Source organism: Pelodiscus sinensis, chromosome 1, assembly GCF_049634645.1.
Source record: "Pelodiscus sinensis isolate JC-2024 chromosome 1, ASM4963464v1, whole genome shotgun sequence".
NCBI lineage: Eukaryota > Metazoa > Chordata > Testudines > Trionychidae > Pelodiscus > Pelodiscus sinensis.
In genome coordinates this window covers 309,378,151-309,398,237 of record NC_134711.1, presented here as the reverse complement: position 1 = coordinate 309,398,237, position 20,087 = coordinate 309,378,151, and the positions used below count along the sequence as shown (strand labels likewise).

The 20,087-nt window shown below is 44.5% G+C and overlaps 1 protein-coding gene across 1 annotated transcript in view; it reads right to left on the bottom strand.

The window, feature by feature from the left end:
* The window catches only part of RAB38 (RAB38, member RAS oncogene family), a 41,847-nt gene that overhangs the window by 10,866 nt on the left and 10,894 nt on the right, over window positions 1-20,087 (bottom strand). Inside the window, exon 2 of the mRNA XM_006118370.4 lies at window positions 7,878-8,158. Coding sequence (XP_006118432.1) covers window positions 7,878-8,158 — 281 coding nt within the window. The remainder of the gene's footprint in view (window positions 1-7,877; window positions 8,159-20,087) is intronic.

The following is a 20,087-nucleotide window of genomic DNA, read 5'->3' as shown; positions in this document are numbered from 1 at the left end:
ACGATCAGGAAGCAAGGGGAAAGTGCTCACCTTGTGCTTTCCTCTTGTTCCTGGCTGCCGAGGGGAGGATTTCAGCAGGTTGTAAACTTTCCCCATGCTCCCTGAGTCAGAGGAAGAGGAATCACAGTGACCTGGTATATGTGGCTACAACACCCCCCACCCTTCTGAAATGGCACCCTTGCCCCCACCCTTCATTTACCAGCCCTGACTCCTGAACCCTCACTTCCCCCTGCCCTGGGCCCCCTATGCTCTAAATCAGGGGCGGGCAATAATTTTTTGGTGGAGGCCACTTCAGAAACTTTTGAAGTGGTCCTGGGCTGCACTGGAAGGAGCGGGGCCTCAAGTGGAAAGAGTGGGTCTAGGACACTTCCTTGCTTCCCCACCCACAGACCATGCTCTTGGGGAGGGAGGAGACTTTGCGTGTTCCCCCTTCTGCCCCCAGTCTCCTTCTGCCCTGCCAGAAGCATGTAGTGCTTAGAAATGCCACATGCTCCTTTCAGGATGGGGGTAAGGACAGAGGAAACTTCACACGCTTCCCCCGCCCTCAGGCTTGGGGGCAGAGCGAGCGTGCAAAGTTTACTCTGCCCTGCCCCCGCCCTGCAAGGAGCACATAGTGCTTCTAAATGCCACACGCTCCTGGCAGAGCAGGAAGAGACTTCGCACACTCCCCTGCCCCCAAGCCCTGATTGGCCTGTGGGTGGGGGAGCGTGCAAAGTCTCCTGCCACCCTTCCAAGAGCACGTGGCGCTTAGAAGCACTGCATGCTCCTTGCAGGGCAGGGGCAAGGGTGAAGGAATGCCAGCAGGATATATGTATATATGTGGCAGGAGTGAAGAAGATGGTGTAATGAAACTAGAAGCAATCCTGTGCAAAACAGTACATACAAAACTTTAGCAACTTGTAGTACATTTTTAAGCCAAGACTTAAAAGTGTATCTAGTTTTGCCTGACCTGGCTTGTTTCCACATACAAATAACTTCCGTTTCATTAAAAAGTGTCAATGAGGCTGAAATTATTGCCTTTGTAGGCACAGTTTAAAGCCCATCTATTTTAACAGGCAATAGTGGTGATGTCGTAGGGGGTGTACTGAAAATCCTGGATATATGCTTGATAGCAAAATACGGAGGAAGTTTTCAGCTTTATTGGACATATGAGGGCTATTTAAATGGTGTGTGACAGAAAGAAGTCTTGCTGCTTTAGATGTTGCATATTTTGCATCTGCTATGATGTTGTGGCTTAAAATGTGTGACTGGATTGCCTAAAAAATTTGGAGTTTTTTAGGCTGAAATCTATACAAATAAATAAAATACTGGGAGGTAAGCATACATAAAAGAGAGATCAGGCCCCAAGTGAAAATATAACAATAAGTGTATGTTATAACTGTTTTATACTCTGCTCTTACACAGCAAGGCAATCTGTCAGAGTGAATCCCCAAATACTTTTCAGAGCACTGAAGACTGAAACAGATTAAATATTTGCTTTAAAAATATAAAAACCCACCACAATGTGAGTTCATTCTGGATCCCCCAAACGTTTTGTTTCTAAGATCATTAAGTTAAAAAAAATAGTACTAAGGAATGATACAACAATATACTCTGATGTAATTCTCCAACAGTTTCAGATGAAAGATTCAAACCCATGACAGTCTGAAATATGTTCTGTATGCATATTACACCCAGCCTCTGCAATGTGTATCCTGAGATAAAGGGGGCATTTTTATAAATAATCACCTTTTTTCCCCAAAAGGCATGAATCATATTCACTCTGCTCAGAGATCTCTAAAAATTCCAAGCATGATTCCAAAAAACCTCTGGAGAGCTAATTACACTAGATTGAAGGAAAAAAAGAGTCATTACCTGTTTGAACTGCTAGCTATGGTTTGATAGATTCTCAGTCAATATTAACCTACTTCAGAAAATAATTTATATTTTCTATGTAAAATATAGGTGGATCTTTATTTCCCCTACACCTGAGTTCAATTATTTAATTTGCCCTAGGCTGAAAAAGACTAGAAACTTTCCAGGTTTTAAAGTAATTGAAATCATAACTTAAAAAAGGATACTTGAAAAAAAGATGCATCTGACAAAATGGGTCTTTGCCCACGAAAGCTAATGCTCCAATACATCTGTTAGTCTATAAGGGTATGTCTACACTACCACCCTAGTTCGAACTAGGGTGGTTAATGTAGGCAACCGAAGTTGCAAATGAAGCCCGGGATTTGAATTTCCCGGGCTTCATTTGCATCTTGCCGGGCACTGCCATTTTTAAATGTCCGCTAGTTCGGACTCCGTGCCCGCGGCTACACGCGGCATGGACTAGGTAGTTCGGATTAGGCTTCCTATTCCGAACTACCGTTACTCCTCGTGGAACGGATTAAGCCTAATCCGAACTACCTCGTCCGTGCCGCGTGTAGCCGCGGGCACGGAGTCCGAACTAGTGGACATTTAAAAATGGCGGCGCCCGGCAAGATGCAAATGAAGCCCAGGAAATTCAAATCCCGGGCTTCATTTGCAACTTCAGTTGCCTACATTAACCACCCTAGTTCGAACTAGGGTGGTAGTGCAGACATACTCTAAGGTGCTACAGGCCTCCTTGTTGCTTTTTTTAAAAAAGCGTAACAATGTGGCCTTTAATTCAGAATTAAGACCAAATTGGGAAGCAATTCTGATCTCAGACTAGTTACACACTGATGTGACTTCACTGCAGCAATGGCCCTTTAAATCACTACCAGCCCTGGACTTTACTGATTCAGCGGACTCTTTCCTCATTTGAAGCTTCCTAAGATCCTAACCTGTAAACAGGTGCATATATGAGTCACTTTACTCCCAGAGTAGTCTCATTGGATTTAATGGCACTACTTAAATGATTGAGTGTTTGCAGGATACAGTCCTAAGGTGAATCAATTAGGTTCATAAAGTTCTGACTCAAGGACAATATTAATCTGAATTATTTGTACCAGTTAAGCCTGAAAAACTGGTGTGGAACTTTACAAAGAACAGCTTCTCAGGATACCTGTGGCACTTTTGTGTCTAATCCCATTTGGGAGTAAGGAATACCTGAACATTGCAAGACATCAAATCTTCATCCATTTGTTTCTGGGTGCAAAAGATAGAAATGATAGGTGTTATGCCCACTGCCCATTAAATAATAATTGGTTGTCCACTTAAACATGGATGCAGGATGCAAAACGCAGTCATAGTGATTTCTGCCACACCTCAACAAGGCTTGAACCTATGCATTGGGAACTATTTGGCTAGTAGAGATGTAGGATATGAACATATGAGATCTGAACCAGAGTTTACTCTAATTTAGAATTACTAAAATCCAACCTCTTTTAAAAGAACCACAGACATTTAGGGTTGTAAAAGACCCCAGGAGGTCATCTACTCCAACTCCCTGCTCCAAGCAGCAAGGCCAAGTACAAAGCCTGTGAGGTAGCCACAGTCAGAGAAGAAGCATGGCTCAGACAAGGAGGAGCATGCCAAGCTGCCCAAATCACCTAAAACAGCTGAAAAGATCAGGCAGCAGAGTGTCATTGGAGACTACCTCACTCGCTTCAAGGTGGGAGGGGGGGAGAAGGAGGTAGAGGCACACCCCCACCATCACCCCTATACTCCCTGCTGTGCCATACTTGTCAAAGCCCTGGCTGGAATGATTTCATAGAATCGTAGAATCATAGAATACTAGAACTGGAAGGGATTTAGAGAGGCCATCAAGTCCAGTTTCCTGCCCTCATGGAAGAACCAAGCTGATCCCGGTCGCAGGGTATCCTGCTAGCTCTCCCCCCTCTGAGATGGGGTTGCACTGCGGACATAAAGGGTTAACCAGTTACCCAGTAAGCATTCACCTTACCAGCTTGCTTACCCATGGTACCAGTTAACTGGTGGCCCCACCCATGGTGTGGTATGGCAGAACCTTCCCAGCCTGGCTGGAGCAGTGTGTGGTGGGCCCAGCCTGGCCTTAAAAACCTCTAGGGATAGAGACTCCACCTTCTCCCTAAGTAACCCATTTCAATGCTTCACCACCCTCATAATGAAATAGTTTTTCCTAATATCCAGTCTAGACCTTCCACACTGCAACTTGAGACCATTGTTCCTTGTTCTGTTATCTGCCACCACTGAAAACAGTCTAGCACCATCTTCTTTGAAACCTCCCCTCTCAAGTAGCTGAAGGATGCTATCAAATTACCCCTCATTCTTCTCTTCTGCAGAATAAGTAAGCCTAGTTTCCTCAGCCTGTCCTCACAGCCCCCTAATCATTTTCATTGCTTTCTGCTGGACTCACCAATTTGACCACATCCTTTCTGTAGTGTGAGGACCCAAAACTGGATGCAATACTCCAGATCAGATGGCCTCAACAGTGCCAAAATAGAGGGAATGGCAATATGCTGGCAATGCTCCTACTAATGCAGCCAAATATGCTGTTAACCTTCTTGGCAACAAGGGCACTCAGTTGACTCATATCCAGCTTTTCATTCTCTGTTAGCCCCGAGTCCTTTTCTGCCAAACTGTCACTTAACCAGTTGGTCTCCAGCCTGTAGCAGTGCATGAGATTCTTGTCATGAGTGCAGGTCTCTGCACTTGTTCCTGTTGAACCTCATCTGATTTATTTTGGCCCAATCCTCCAATTTGTTTAGGCCACTCTGGACCCTATCTCTGCCCGCCGACATATCTACCTCTCACCCCAACTTAGTGTCATCTGAGAATTTGCAGAGCGTGAAATCCATCCCAGCGTATTAATTAAGATGTCAAACAAAACTGGCCTCAGGATTGATCCCTGAGGCACTCCACTTGAAACTGGCTGCCAAGCAGACATCAAGCCATTGATCACTATCTGTTGAGCCTGATGATTTTGCCAGTTTTCTATCCACCTTATGCTTCATTCATACAAGCCATACTTCTTTCACTTGCTGGCATGAATACTGTGGTAGGCTGTTTCAAAGGCTTTGCTAAAGTCAAGCTATATCATTTCCACCACTTTCCCCGTATTCACAGTTATCTCATCATAGAAGACAATCAGGTTGGTCAGGCATGACTTGCCCTTGGTGTTGACTGATCTTGATCACCTTCCTTTCCTCCAAGTGTTTCAAACATACGAACATCCATAATGAGTCTGATCAAAAGTCCGTCTAGCTCAGTATCCTGTTTTTAGACAGTGGCCTATGCCAGGTGCCCTAGAGGAACTGAATAGTACAGGTAATAATCAAGTGATCCCTCCCCAGTCACTCATTACCACTTTCTGACAAACAAAGACTAGAGATACCATCCCTATCTAGCTTAATAATAGTCATTGATGGATCTATCCTCCATGTTCTTTTTTTAACTCTGTTATAGTCTTGGCCTTCACAACATCCTCTGGGAAAGAGTTCCACAGGTTGATTGTGTGTTGTATGAAAAAATACTTCCTTTTTTGTTGTTGTCTAAAACCTGTTGACTATTAATTTCATTTGAGGACCCCTAGTTCTTGTGTTATGAGGAGAAAATAGTACTTCTTTATTTACTGTCTCTACACGAGTCATGATTTTATAGACCTCAATCATATCTCCCCTTGGTCTGTTTTCTGCAGAAAAGTCCCAGTGTTATTAATCTCTCCTCATACAGAAAAGCCATTCTGGGATACCAAGGATTTATATAGAAGCAATATCATATTTGTCTCTTGTTATATATTCCTTTTTTAATAGTTCCCAACATTCTGTTTACCTTTTTGACTGTCACTGCACATTGAATGGATGTTTTCAGGGAACTATCCACAATGACTCCAAAATCTTGACATGTAAGAACTAATTTAGACCCCATCATTTGTTATGCATAATTGCATTTATCAATATTGAATTTCATCTGACATTTTGTTGCCCAATCACCCGATGTTGAGACATTCTTTTGTGGCTCTTCACAGTTTGCCTGGGACTTAACTAGCTTGAATAGTTTTATACCATCTATAAATTTTGCACCTCACTGTTTACCCCTTTTCCCAGATCATTTATGAATATGTTGAATAGACACCTAACCTCTTGGAACCAGATTGACACCACTAACTCATTTCTCGCAGGTCAAACACCAACAATCAAATCAATGATTTTGCTGGCCTGAACTGATAACCTAGAATTATGTAACTGAGAAAAGCACAATATTCTAAAAATCAATGTCTTGGCTCATCTGTTCCCCCGATATTTATTTGTACGACTTTGAGGTCAGGGAATTTAAAGTTAGCTACTTTTCATAATTGAGCCCAGACTTTTTGAATTGTTCTTTTCTTCAGAAAGTAATTTAAACAATTTTATTGAAAAAATAGATAATGTTTCTCTTTCATGCTTTTTATTCTCTTGGTTTCCAGTCTAGCCTGGATATGGATGTGTCAAAATACCATAAGAAACCAGATGCTATTGAACTATAGCCACCACTAGCAAGAGTGAAACAGTGGACTCTACTGGCCAGTTACTCACCTAGCATAAGCTAGCCAAGCTAAGGATGTTAAGTATTGTGTAATTGACTAATCGAATAGTCGATGCATTTTTGCATCGACTATTTAATTAGTTGATAGGGTGGCACTGCCCCTTTGAAATGCCACAACAGTGTTTCAAAGCGGCAGCACCGCATGGAGCAGCTGACCACAGGCTCCATGTGGCGCTGCAGCTTTGAAGTACCCTCCTTTTCTCCCCCTCCCCTCTCACTGCTTCTATCAAATAGAGGCAGCAAGGGGGCGGAGGGACCAGTTGACTATCCTGTTGACTATTTGATAAGTATTTGCTTATCAGATAGTCGACTAGTCTTTCACATCTCTAAGCTGAGCACCACTGACTTCAATTGAGCTACACAAACTTACCTTAACTGAGCATCTAGCCCTGGGTATACAAGGAATTTTAGCACTGGAAAAATACTTTTATTAAGTAAGACATGCTACAGACTTTGGCCAAATTGATTCCCTTAAAGTAATGGTTCTCAGCCAGGGTACACATATCCTTGGGGTACACAGAGGAGATACATCAGCTAATCTAAATATTTGCCTAGATTTACAACAGGCTGAATAAAAAACAGTGACAAAGTCAGTACAAACTAACATGTCATATAGACGACGACTTGTTTATTCTGCTCTATACACTGAACAGTAAGTACAATATTTATATTCTAATTGATGTATTTTATAATTCTATGGTAAGAATGAGAAATGAAAAAAAAATTTCAGTAATAGTGTGCTGTGACACTTTAAGTGAGGTGAAATTTGGGGGCACGCAACACAAATCGGACTTCTGAAAGGGGCACGTAGTCTGGAAAGGTTGAGAAGCACTGCCTTAAAGTAGCCTACTCAACTAGTTTAGTGGTCTACTTATTAACAAAGTAAAGACTATGAAGTCTGATAGCTTAGCAAATTGCACTGCCAACAACTTGTGTAGTGGCTTTCACGTGGTTCATTCTTTTACCACAGCACCAAACTTTTTCTCCGTGTGAGAACCTGACAACTCAGATCTTTCAGACCAAATACTTAGAACTGCTCTAGTTCACCACAAGACTGTCCCTTCTGTGTGTGGGAATGAAGGAACTCATGGTATCTTTCATCAGAAGAGCTTTGTTGGCCATTGCAAACATGCCTTCTTCCTCTGACACTGTTGTGCAGGATGCTGTGCCTGTGATACACCCTTAGTAGTGATTGCATTTCAGAGTGGCTTGAAAATGCTTTTGGATCCTTTGAGAGGAATGATCCCATACATTATATTTCAAAAGGTCTTGTTTTCTTAAGAGAGTTTTTATAAGTTTACCCTTCATTGATTCATCAGAAATAAGAGCTGTGCATGGTTGACATTGCCACTGAGTAACCTATTTTAGCAGTTAATGCTAAAGCATTTGGGGAATGCTTCTCATTAAAAAAGAAATGTCAACATTACCTTAGCTGATGTTTCAAACCATCCCACAAACCCATTCTCCTTGCAAAACTGTTCCATCTTGAGACCGTTGTTCACGAGCACATCTTTTCCCTGGTCGCATTTGTTTGCCAAGAGAACGGCTGCCACGGGTTTGCCGTTCGGGAGAATCAACTTAGAGTCCAGATCCTCTTTCCATTTTGTCACCGCTTCAAACGTCGCTGGTCTTGTAACATCAAAGACAATAAATGCTCCCATGGCTTCTCTGTAATAGACCCTTGTCATGTTTCCAAACCTTTCCTGACCTGTGATGATGAAGGTGGGAGGGAAAAAAAACATTTGAATCACCACTTTCAGGCTCAATCAATATTTCACCTGCCTGTATGTTTTCTGGCAGAACATTATCTAGCTTGGAGCTTAATGTTGTAAATCTGGCAAGCTACAATTCATCTAAACAATAATATAGAGTGATAGACTCATTTGTGTGAAAATGCCAGTGGCTGTGGAGAGCAGAAAGAGTTTAATAAGACAAGAGTCCAAGAAAACGTAGTAACTTTATCATAAGCTCAGATATTATGCCAGAGTCTGATCAATCCAGTAGGTTTCCAGATCTAAGGGAAAATATCGAGGACTTTAGCAGGCTTTACAGGGCATATAAATGTTATCCCCATTTTACAGATGGGAAAATAAAAGCACTAGAGAAGCTAAGGGCAAAATTCTAGCCTTACAAGTGTAAAATGCACTGTGGGGAATAGGGCAGCCGTGGTTAGGCAAAGGGCTGCATGATTCACATAGGTCCTGAGATCAACATGCTGTTCCATGTAAAGCCCCTGATTACTGCTTCAAAAAGAAGTAATATGCATCTTATTACAATAGAAGAAATAGGTACAAAACTAATGTCTGCCCATGCTGCTAAATTGTTTGGTAATATGCATTTGGAGTCTGGAGCATTCCTGTTAAAATAGCCCCGTGCCACGGGTCTACTGTATCTGTGCTGTGGTTTTAGACAGGCTCTCAGAAGAGCCAAGGGGATTCACTCTTCCTTCAGGGTAGGCATCACAGCCTCCCTGCCTCCTAGACTGAGATACTGGGCTCCTGCATTCCTTGTTTACTCTGTGAGCTCCATCCAGTGAGTCCACCTGAGAGACTCCTGGTAAAAACTTGTACATTCTTCAGCTCCACCCCACTTAAACTTAAAGTGACCCTCCAAACAAACAGAGTAGGGTTTAATAATGAGGTAGAACCCAGCATTGGAAGTCCTTAGGTTAACAGAGAGAAAGAAAGATTCAAGTAGAGTCCATTCTGGTCAGCTCATCGCACTTTACCATCCAAGCTCTGAGGAACTCCATTTGCAGACTCTGAGGTTCTCTAGTTGGCACAGGTAAGAATTCTTCCACAGACCCAGCACTGTCCACACTGAGGATTGAGTTGGCTGGACTGTGCTGCTAGGGAGGTGGACTTACAGTAGAGATGACAATTGTCAAGGGTAGACCAGACTTTAGTCACTTCTAAAATCAGAGAGGCCGAGTTTCTCCCAGAGCCCACACTTGTCCTCTCTCATTCCACCCACTCCTTTGTTCCTGAGCTGGGATCACCATTTAGCATCCCTGATGAAAGGTGGGGAAAAGTTCCTTCCTCTGGGTTGTTTGTTGGTTGCTCCCATTGTCTTCTCAGATTTTTCCATTGATATGGGTTAGCCTTATCCAGCCTTTTTTTTTAAATGACCCAGTCAGTCCACTCAGGTAGCTAAGTGACACACACACACTTTGCCTGCACTGACAAGCTTCATCCTGCCACTGCCCCACCTCTGGGTAGGAAAGCAAAGTATGGGGAAACTGAGGCACAAATAGGCTTCATAGAAATGTCACAAAAATTCACACTAGAGCCCCAGCTAGTATTCAAAGAAATGCTAAATCTAATGCACCCTGCTCCCATTGCATGCATCTGAGGGTATGATGTGAGGGCAAGGAACCTCCCTAGCGCTTTGCCCCTACATAAGGACAAGGCAAGATTTTGTAGAATGGGGTTTTATGAAGTCACTCAGGGCGGTTAGGTGCAGAGTATGGCTACGATGCAGCTGGAGGTATGAGTTCCAGCTCATACAAATGCACACATACTCACTTTGATGGAGCTTGCACACAAAAAATAGCAGTACAGGCAGTCCTCGGGTTACATGGATCCGACTTACATCGGATCCCTACTTACAAACGGGATGAGGCAACCCCGCACTAGCTGCTTCCCCCCAGTAGACCAGGGAGACGCGAAGCTAGCGTCTCCCTCCCCCTAGCAGACCAGGGAGACGCGGAGCGGCTTTTCTCAGCAGACACCTCAGCTTGAGAATAAAGGACTGAGGGAAGTGAGGTGTGGGAGAATAAAACTGAGCTCTGGAGAAATATTTGGCTAGAATTCCCCTACAATATGTACCAGTTCTGACTTACATACAAATTCAACTTAAGAACAAACCTACAGTCCCTATCTTGTACGTAACCCGGGGACTGCCTGTATAGATATGGCAGCATAGGTAGCAGCTCAGCATAGCCACCCAAGTACACACCCAAAATCTTGGACAGGATTGTACTCAGGTACCCACCCCAAGCCATTGCCTGGGCTGCTGCAACACTAGCTCAATCAAAGGTTGAGTGTTATCTCCCCCTGGGCTGGCAACAACACTGTCAGTGGCAGTGCAGATGTATCCTGCCCTGACCCATGAAATAGAGTTCAGGAATCTGCACAACTGGAACTTGTGCTCTCATCGTCAGGCCCCATTGCCTTTCCGTGCTAGAGGGATTGTTCTTGGAAGTCCCACAGAGCAAGCATCCCCATCGCGAGGACATGGAATTCTGAGAATGTGCATTACGCTGACCACTCCACAGCTCTGTGATACTTAGCTTTTGTTTTCTCAATTAACATGCAGGCTAATGAGGAGAGATTCATTCACATGATATAGAAGCCAAGCACGAACTTCCGTCTTTTCTAAATTAGTCTTGGTTTTATATACCTTAAACAAACACTGCTCTGCATTGATGGTACAAGACATGCACATGTCATTTCTGGGAAACATAAGATCATGTTGAACTATTATTACAGCCGTGTTTTATAATAGAGTCTCATGATCTCTCTCACTGTAGCCCTCTGAGAAGGATCATCAGATGAGTGGGTGTCATGTGTTATTCAATAAATCTACTTGTTGGGAAGATTTTTTTCAGATAAAAGTGAATTTCTGTACAAAAGCCTAGGTTCGACAGCAGCAGGAGATATAAATAATGTTCATGCATCATGGCTCAGAAACACTTCTTATTTTTCATGGCAGGCTCTCAGGGGGCTGACACTAGAAGTATAAAATTAGATTAGTAAACCTCTGCCTCACAGTGTCTTTCTGATGGGAGTTATGATTGTAACCATTTTACAGAAGGGTAGACTGAATCATAGAATCATAGAACCATAGAGCTAGAAGAGACCTTAGAAGGCCATCAAGTCCAGCGCCCTGCCCAACGCAGAATCAATCCCAATTAAATCAACCCAGCCAGGGCTTTGTCAAGCTGAGACTTAAACACCTCTAGGGATGGAGACTCCACTACTTCCCTAGGTAACCCATTCCAATGCTTCACCACCCTCCTAGTGAAATAGTTTTTCCTAATATCCAACCTGGACCTCTCCCACCGCACCTTGAGACCATTTCTCCTTGTTCTGCCATCTGTCACTCCTGAGAACAGCCTTTCTCCATCCTCTTTGGAAGCTCCCTCCAGGAAGTTGAAGGCTGCTATCAAATCCCCCCTCACTCTTCTCTTCTGCAGACTGAGTCCCAGTTAACTTCAGCAACCTGCTAATAGTCACTCTGCAGATCAATGGCAGAGCTGGGAACAGACCCCACCAATATACAAAGTTCCCAGTCTCTTGCTCTCCAAGGGCTAAGCATAGCTTGCCTTCATGTGGAAATAGTACCCCTGCCTTCTGTGCACTCTACTTGGCTAAGTAAAGACTGAGCGGACTGCAGTTCTGGCCACAAGAAGGGTGCATGCCAGATACTGCCCCTTTAGGGTATGTCTAGACTACATACCTCTGCCAACAGAGGCATGTAAACTAGCCTACCCGACATAGTCAAAGAAGCCGGGATTTAAATATCCCCGGCTTCATTAAAATAAACATGGCTGCCGCGCTATGCTGGCTCAGCTGATCTTCGGCACAGCACGTGAGTCAAGACACAGATCGGTCAACAGGGGAAGCCTTTGTCAACCGCTCCTGTAAACCTCGTTTGACGTTTAAAGTTTATTTTAATGAAGCTGGGGATATTTAAATCCCGGCTTCTTTGACTATGTAGGGTAGCCTAGTTTACATGCCTCTGTCAGCAGAGGCATGTAATCTAGACATACCCCCTAAGTTGGAAGGGATGAGAGAGAAGAGAGATGTAGAGGGCTCCTGGTTCCACCCTGTTTCTTGCACTCACCAGCCAGAATAATTAACTAGGTGCGGGGGGAGGAGGGGTAGTAACTTCTTCCCTCCCCAAACAAAGCAGGATGGGACTGACCGTGCATCCAAGGCACACTTCCTTCCCAGATCTCCTCCACAGGCAGTGTAGCTACCTCTCTACTTCTTTCTCTGGGCTAAGTTAATAGTTCACTCTAACTCTGATCAGGGCAGTATATAAATAACATGCCTTAGTCACAGAAGAACCTTGTGAATCCCATTAATGCACCTACTGCACATTTCACTCATCCCCAGGACTGGCCTCTCTTCACCTTCCAGCAAAGAGTTCACAGCCAAGTGCTGCAGGGAGGGGAGGCCCCATGTTACTAAATTGCTTTTGCAAAATATGCTGCAAAACCTGGACTAGTTTACCATGAAAGAGCTACTAAAGACCATGCTTGCAAAAAAAAAAAAAAAAAAAAAAAAAAAAAGAATGTCCATGGATGCATCAAAGAATCAATAAGATATCACTGATCTTTCACAACTGGACATTTGCCTTGCCCTTCACAATGATCCCCCCTGGCTCTTGCACTGGGAAGCTCACCACTATGGCCCTGCAGCTAAGTGTTGTCCTCCCTGCCAAGCTCATGCCTACAACGCCATTTGCACAGAGGAGCCTTTCTTCTTGCTCAGGCACAGCCTCTTGTGTGGCATTCCTCTTGTCTCACTAACCCAATCCAAATAAGGGAGCTGTGGTGGCTGAGTGCCTCTTACCACCTCCCTGAGCCAGGGTCAGAAATGGAAAACTAAAAAGTTATCCTGCAGAGCAGGGAGGATGGGACAAAAAACAAAACAAAACAAAACAAACCCCTAGACATGGGATGTTTATTTCGCTTCTTTCTGCAGGATAAAGAAAACCTGGAAGTTTTTCTGTTTGGTTTCAAAGTCTGAGGGTAGGTCTACACTTGCAGCCTATTTCGGAAACGTAGGCATTCGGAATTGCAAATCAAGCCCGGGATTTAAATATCCCGCTTGATTTGCATCTTCCCGGCCGGGCGCCATTTTTGAAATTTACAAGCCTGGAATAACTGCTCACGTCTACACGCAGCAGTGAAACGAGCGTTCGAAATAAAACCCTATTTCAAACTACCCTGTTATTCCTCCTGCAATGAGGTTTAACAGGTAGTTCAAAATAGGGCCTTATTTTGAATGCCCGTTTCACTGCCGCGTGTAGACGCGAGCAGTTATTCCAGGCTTGTAAATTTCAAAAATGGCGCCCGGCTGGGAAGATGCAAATCAAGTGCAGGATATTTAAATTCCGGGCTTGATTTGCAATTCTGAATGCCTACGTTTGCAGCCCTATTCCGAAATAGGCTGCAAGTGTAGACATACCCTTATTTTCTGCATGTTTTTTAACAGTTGAAATTCCTGGAAAACTCTCTGGCAGCAGAACTAGAGGAATGACAACATCACAGTAACCTCAGAGTGTGAAAGCTGAGCAAATGAGAGGGGGAAGGAATTTCAGTCAAGGCTGCTTAAAATTTTGGTTAACATCAATTTTGCTTCAGTGACTGATGAACATTTTGAACGTATTTTGAACCTTGTTAAAAATTCAGCACCCTCTCACCTCCTCAAATAAGGGCTTAGAGAAAACAATTTAGATCCTCTGAGATCACCTCCAACAAGCCAACCTACAAAACTAGGGGAGTCCAGAGTTGACATTCCTTGTATTTCTAAGATAGAAATAAGCTTGTCAGGCCTTCATTATACATCATGAGCATAAAGAAGGTAATGGCTCTATTTAAAAAAAATTCTTCAAGAGTCATCGTTATAAACTGAAGTCATCTCTACCAGACCTGCTTTTAAGGCATTCGCTCCCAGTTCAGATGCACATTAGGGGTGTGTCTACACAGCACCCTTACCTCGAAAGAAGCTATGCAAAGGTCATTTTGAAATAAAGAGCTATTCTGAAATGTCCCTCAACCCTTGTGGATAGAGCACCCATTATTTTGAAATATATTTCAAAATAACAGGTGCATTTAAAAACATGGAATTGCTCTTTCAGGATGCTTTCAGTATGCTGAGGTAGTGCCATTGTCTAGACGTAGTGTAGGAGACTTACTGTGAATAGGGCAAGGACACCATGGAGGCAGGCATTCCCCTGCCCTCAATGCAGAAAGGCTGCCTAATGGCAAATGGAAGGGGGAGTGGCCAATGTTCTACAAATGTGAGAATCCCAGACCAAGAGAGTTACTTGCTGGTGTGCTCATTTTGATGGAATGAACGAGAGTCTCAGCTGTTATCATGATCCTGTCACCAGAGAATAACAAAAAGTTAACCCTAGTTCAAGGTTTTGAGTGCAGAAACCTCAGCCTACTGAATCCCCTGGCAAACAAAACAAAGAATTCTGAAACTGAGTGGCTACGCAAAATGAACAACCAAAATTTATCAAAGTCCCTTTTTTCAGACAGAGATTGTAAGTTACAGCCCTTTATGCTGTCAAGCTAGCCTGCTTACTGGGGAAGAAAGGATTGGTTGTGTTGATTTTTGAGATGACTGCTGTGAACAGTGGCTATTTTTTCTGCTTTGACAAAAGACACAGACACATAATAAGAGATAATGTAGAGAAGGTGGGGAAACATGGCTTTTGTTGATATTATCAGGATACAAGGTGGCTGGTCAGTCATGGATGGTAAGCTGCCGTCACAGCTGTTGCTCTGGACCCTGTATGAGTTCCCCAGTCTGGGACACCATTTGGCTGGCCTGAGCACTCACCAACTGCACAGTTGCTGTGCAGTCTAGGTGGTCTCAGGATCAGGTGACAAACCAAGAGAGAGGACATGAGGAAGTTGGAGAACAGAAAGGAACACAAGCGAACTGAAGACAGAGCAAGGTTTCACACATATCAGGCTGGGGTCCTGGCATGAGCCAGTGGTGATGGTCAAACAGCCTCATTGGTATGATGGTCTCAGCATCCCAAGGTGTCTGACCACTGAAGGACAGAATTTCTGGAGCCAGGCAGAAGCCTTTGACCATTTCTCAGGGAATCCCTAAGACTCTCTTCTTCCATTTTCTTGAAGGCAAAGCAAGACAAACTAGGGATGTAAAATCTCATTTAATTAGGCTTCTAGGAGTTGGCAGCCTCATGAGGGGCTGGAATCGGCAGCAGAGGGGGAGAAGGGGAGAGGGTACCAGCTACCAGCCTGTGCGACCTTTCCCCCACAGAAACCGCTTCTGGCCCCACACAGACTGGGAGTTAGCAGCCCAATGCAAGATGAAGCAGTCTTCCACCCACATCCCGTCCTGAGGTAATGGTTAATTGATACCAGGTGAGCATCACCCCTTAAGTATGATACTTTCTAGGTAACCAGTTAACCAGTTAGGGTATGTCTACACTACCCCGCTAGTTCAAACTAGCGGGGGTAATGTAGTCATCCGCAGTTGCAAATGAAGCCCGGGATTTGAATTTCCCGGGCTTCATTTGCATGAAGCCGGCCGGCGCCATTTTTAAATGCCGGCTAGTTCGAACCCCCTGCCACTTCTAATCCGAACTAACTAGTCCGTGCTGCGTGTAGCCGCGTGGCACGGGGTTCGAACTAGCCGGCATTTAAAAATGGCGCTGGCCGGCTTCATGCAAATGAAGCCCGGGAAATTCAAATCCCGGGCTTCATTTGCAACTGCGGATGACTACATTACCCCCGCTAGTTCGAACTACCGGGGTAGTGTAGACATACCCTTACTTTCCTAAGGGTATGTCTACAGTACAAAGTTAATTCAAACTAACAGCCATTAGTTCGAATTAACTTTAATAGCGGCTATACATACAAACCACTAGTTTGAATTTAATTCGAACTAGCGGAGCGCTTAATTCGAACTAGGTAAACCTCATTCTACGAGGACTAATGCCTAGTTCGAATTAAGTAGTTCGAATCAAGAGCTGTGTAGCCACTTAATTCAAACTAATTGGAGGCTAGCCCTTCCCAGGTTGCCCTGGTGGCCACTCTGGGCCAAACCAGGGAAACTCTTCTACCCCCCTCCCAGCCCCGGAGCCCTTAAAGGGGCACGGTCTGGCTACAGTGCTCGTGCCAGTTGCAAGCCTGCCAGCAACCAGCCAGCAGACCCTGCACCTGGCACAGCACCTCATGCCACCCAGCCCTACGCCTCTTCTAGGACCAGGCTGGCTGCTCCCAAGAGCCTGCCCAGGGCCGCAAGAGGTGGGTGACTGCATGGTCTAGGGTGAAGATCGTGGATCTCATCGAGGTTTGAGGGGAGGCCTCCAACGTCCACGACCATAGCTGCCAGCCTGGCCACCAAAGGCCACATGCAAACTGAGGAGCAGGTTTGAATGACAATCAAGTTGATCCGGTGAGACCCCTGACCCTGAGCCCTGAGCTTAGAACAAAAGTACATAAGAATGGCCGTACTAGGTCAGACCAAAGGTCCATCTAGCCCAGCAGCCAGGTACCCCTGAGGGGATGGACCGAAGACAATGACAAGCCATTTGTCTCGTGCCATCCATCTCCAGCCTTCCACAAACAGAGGCCAGGGACTCCATTCCTATACCCTGGCTAATAGCACTCCATGGACCCAACCTCCATGAATTTATCTAACTTCTCTTTAAACTCTTTTATTGTTCTAGCCTTCACAGCCTCCTGTGGCAAGAAGTTCCACAGGTTGACTATGTGCTGTGTGAAGAAGAACTTTTGCTTATTAGTTTTAAACCTGCTATCCATTCATTTCATTTGGTGTCCTCTAGTCCTTCTATTATGGGAACTAATGAAGAACTTTTCTTTATTCACCCCCTCCATACTATTCTTGCTTTTATAGACCTCTATAATATCCCCCCTCAGTCTCCTCTTTTCTAAGCTGAAAAGTCCCAGTCTCTTTAGCCTCTCTTCATATGGGACCTGTTCCAAACCCCTAATCATTGTAGTTGCCCTTTTCTGAACCCTTTCCAAGGCCAAAATATCTTTTTTGAGGTAAGGAGACCACATCTGTACACAGTACTGAAGATATGGCGTACCATAGTTTTATACTTCCCCTCCTCCTTCTTCCCCTGGCTTCCCCCTTCCAGCTCCCTCCTCCCAGGTTTCCCCCTCCCCGCTTCCACCCTCTCTCTTCCCTCTCCCACCTCATTTTCCCAGTCTCCCCTGAGGTTTCCCCTCCCCCCCCCCAGTTTTGGGGGTTCCGACCAGCCTTAACTTCAGTTCAGGGTCCACTCAATGTGGACATGCTATTTCTATTTAACAAAATGCTAATTCGAATTAGTTGTTAGGTCTAGATGCACTAATTCAAATTATCTTAGTTCGAATTAACTAAATCGAATTAAGTTAGTTTGAATTAGTGCTGTAGTGTAGACATACCCTAAGACAAACTTGCGCAAAAGGGGAGCAGCAAAAAGAGAAAATGCAGCTTTTATGTGATGCTGACTCTAACTTGCAACCGCTGTAAGATCTGTCAAACTTGTACCAGCACAGGGCTGCTTCCAGAATTCCTTTTAGCTGCAAAAGATTCAGTCTTGGCCAGTTAAGCCTGGGTCTTATTAAACAAAGGGCAAAAAGAGAGTTAGGAAAGAGAAATAAAAAAGTGGGAAGGAAAGTGACACGTGAGGAAGGGGGTAGAAGCAGGAAAATCATGGCTCACATTCTAGGGGTTTAGGGTTTAACTAAGGCTGGTGGAGATGAGTGTCATCTAGGTCTGTCTCTCTGGCTCTGCCTGGTCAGGACAATGAAGGTCTGATACAAGGGGGCAGGAGGTGATAATGATGCTGATGGAGCTCACTCATTTTGGTCTCACCTGTCCTCCACATTTTGACACCCCCACCCAAAAAATCTCTTTTTAAAGACTCCAAGAAAGGGACAACGAGTGGACTAGTCCATGCTCTAATTTTATTCACCAGCAAGGCCTAATTTTTTACATGCCATTTTGGTCCATTCATTTCCAATTCTAGACTCTTAGGGTATGTCTACACTAGCCCCCTAGTTTGAACTAGGGAGGCTAATGTAGGCATTCGAAGTTGCAAATGAAGCCCGGGATTTAAATATCCCGGACTTCATTTGCATCTTCCCGGGTGCCGCCATTTTTAAATGTCCCTTAGTCCGAACTCCATGCCCACTGCTATACACGGCACGGAGTAGGTAGTTCAAATTAGGATCTCTAATTAGAACTACCGGTATACCTTGTTCCTCGCGAATGCCTACATTAGCCTCCCTAGTTCGAACTACAGGGCTAGTGTAGACATACCCTCATTCATTAGGGATGTTCTTAACACAGTCCTTGGGAGAGGGGGATCAGCAGACTTTTTTGCTCAGACTAATCTAATCTGTCTTTACCTTTTGGGCCTTATTCTAAACAACGTACTATAACAGTCTGGGCTGAACTTTTGTTACGTTGGACAACCTAGAGTGCAGGTCTGTGCACAATAAGTAGATACCGTACTCTGGGATCACTAACTGAAATCAATTTCCTAGCAGACAAGTTCCTGCTAGCAAGAACATGTGAGGTAATGTGCATTTTTTTGTGTCATGGAAAAAGCCACATTGTATTTTATCCCTTTTATAGAAAAGATCATCTGTCATCTTTCATACACTCACACTATTTCTTGGAAACCTTGGTGGTTCCAAGCCCATGAGCCAATGGGCAAGAATTGTCTCCTAAGTATCCAAACAGCTTTATCGTGTACACAAAATAAACCATTTTCACTAAATGCCATTAGTTTCTAAGGAAACCATGAGCTAAATATTCTGTATGAGCTAAAGTTTTGCACCATAACTGTTTCACATCACTGTGTCCAGAAACTGACTGGCTGGTAATACTAATGACTGGTAAATTGGCACAAGACATACTCTGTCCCTACTGAGACTGTGTAAATAATGGCCTCATTATTCAGTCCAGTTGTTGCGTGTCTTTCAATTCTTTGTTAGGATGGCATCACAGATGTTCTGGGCTAAGTTTGAAGATTTTATTAAATCTCACAAATTGATTTGAGAGCATAGCAGCTCCAGTGTTGGTGCTTCTTGGGGTTACCCAGGGTTGAGAAGCACTTTGCTATTTTGCCCTTAGTATGAGAAAGATGAATCTGTCAGCTCCTCAATTCCACTCTCTGCAGGCAACACAAGCATTTCCCTCCAGGCTTGGTAAGCCCCACTGTCACTCTGCAGGTTAGCAATTGGCACAGCTCTCTCTGAGGCTATGGCTAGACTGCAGGGTTTTTTCAGGATACCAGAGATATCCAAAAAAAACCTCTCCCACGTCCAGGGAACACTTATTTTGTGGAAGAGCAAACACGCTCTTTCAGAAGCCCCTGTATTCCTTGTTCCACGACGAAGAAGAGGGCTTTCAAAAGGGTTTTTTTTTCCAAAATTTGGCCCAGTTTAGATGGGACAAATTTCAGAAAAGCCTCTTCCGACAAAAGTATCAGAAAAAGATACGCAAAATGTGGAGCGCATTTTGTGCATCTTTTTCCAGTAGATCCTTGCAGTCCAGACGTACCCTGAGTGTCTAACCCCTAGACCAGAGGGAGACAAACTGCAGCTCATCTGACCCTTATGTCTGGCCCCTGAGCTCCCACCTGGAGAGGCTAGCACCTGGCCCCTATCCTGTTCCCCCCAGCTTTCGCCCCCATCCCACCCCCCAGCTCCTCAGCAACATGATCACTAGCTGCCAACCCCAATGCTCTGGGCAGCATGGCTGCAGCTCTGGCCAGGTGACACAACTGAAGTGCCAACATCCCTGGTGCTCTGGGAAGCGTGGTCAGGAGGTGGGGAGCAAGGGTGTCCCTGGTGGGTGCAGTTGGGAAGATGTGCAGAAAGTGGAGCCAACAGCTGAGCA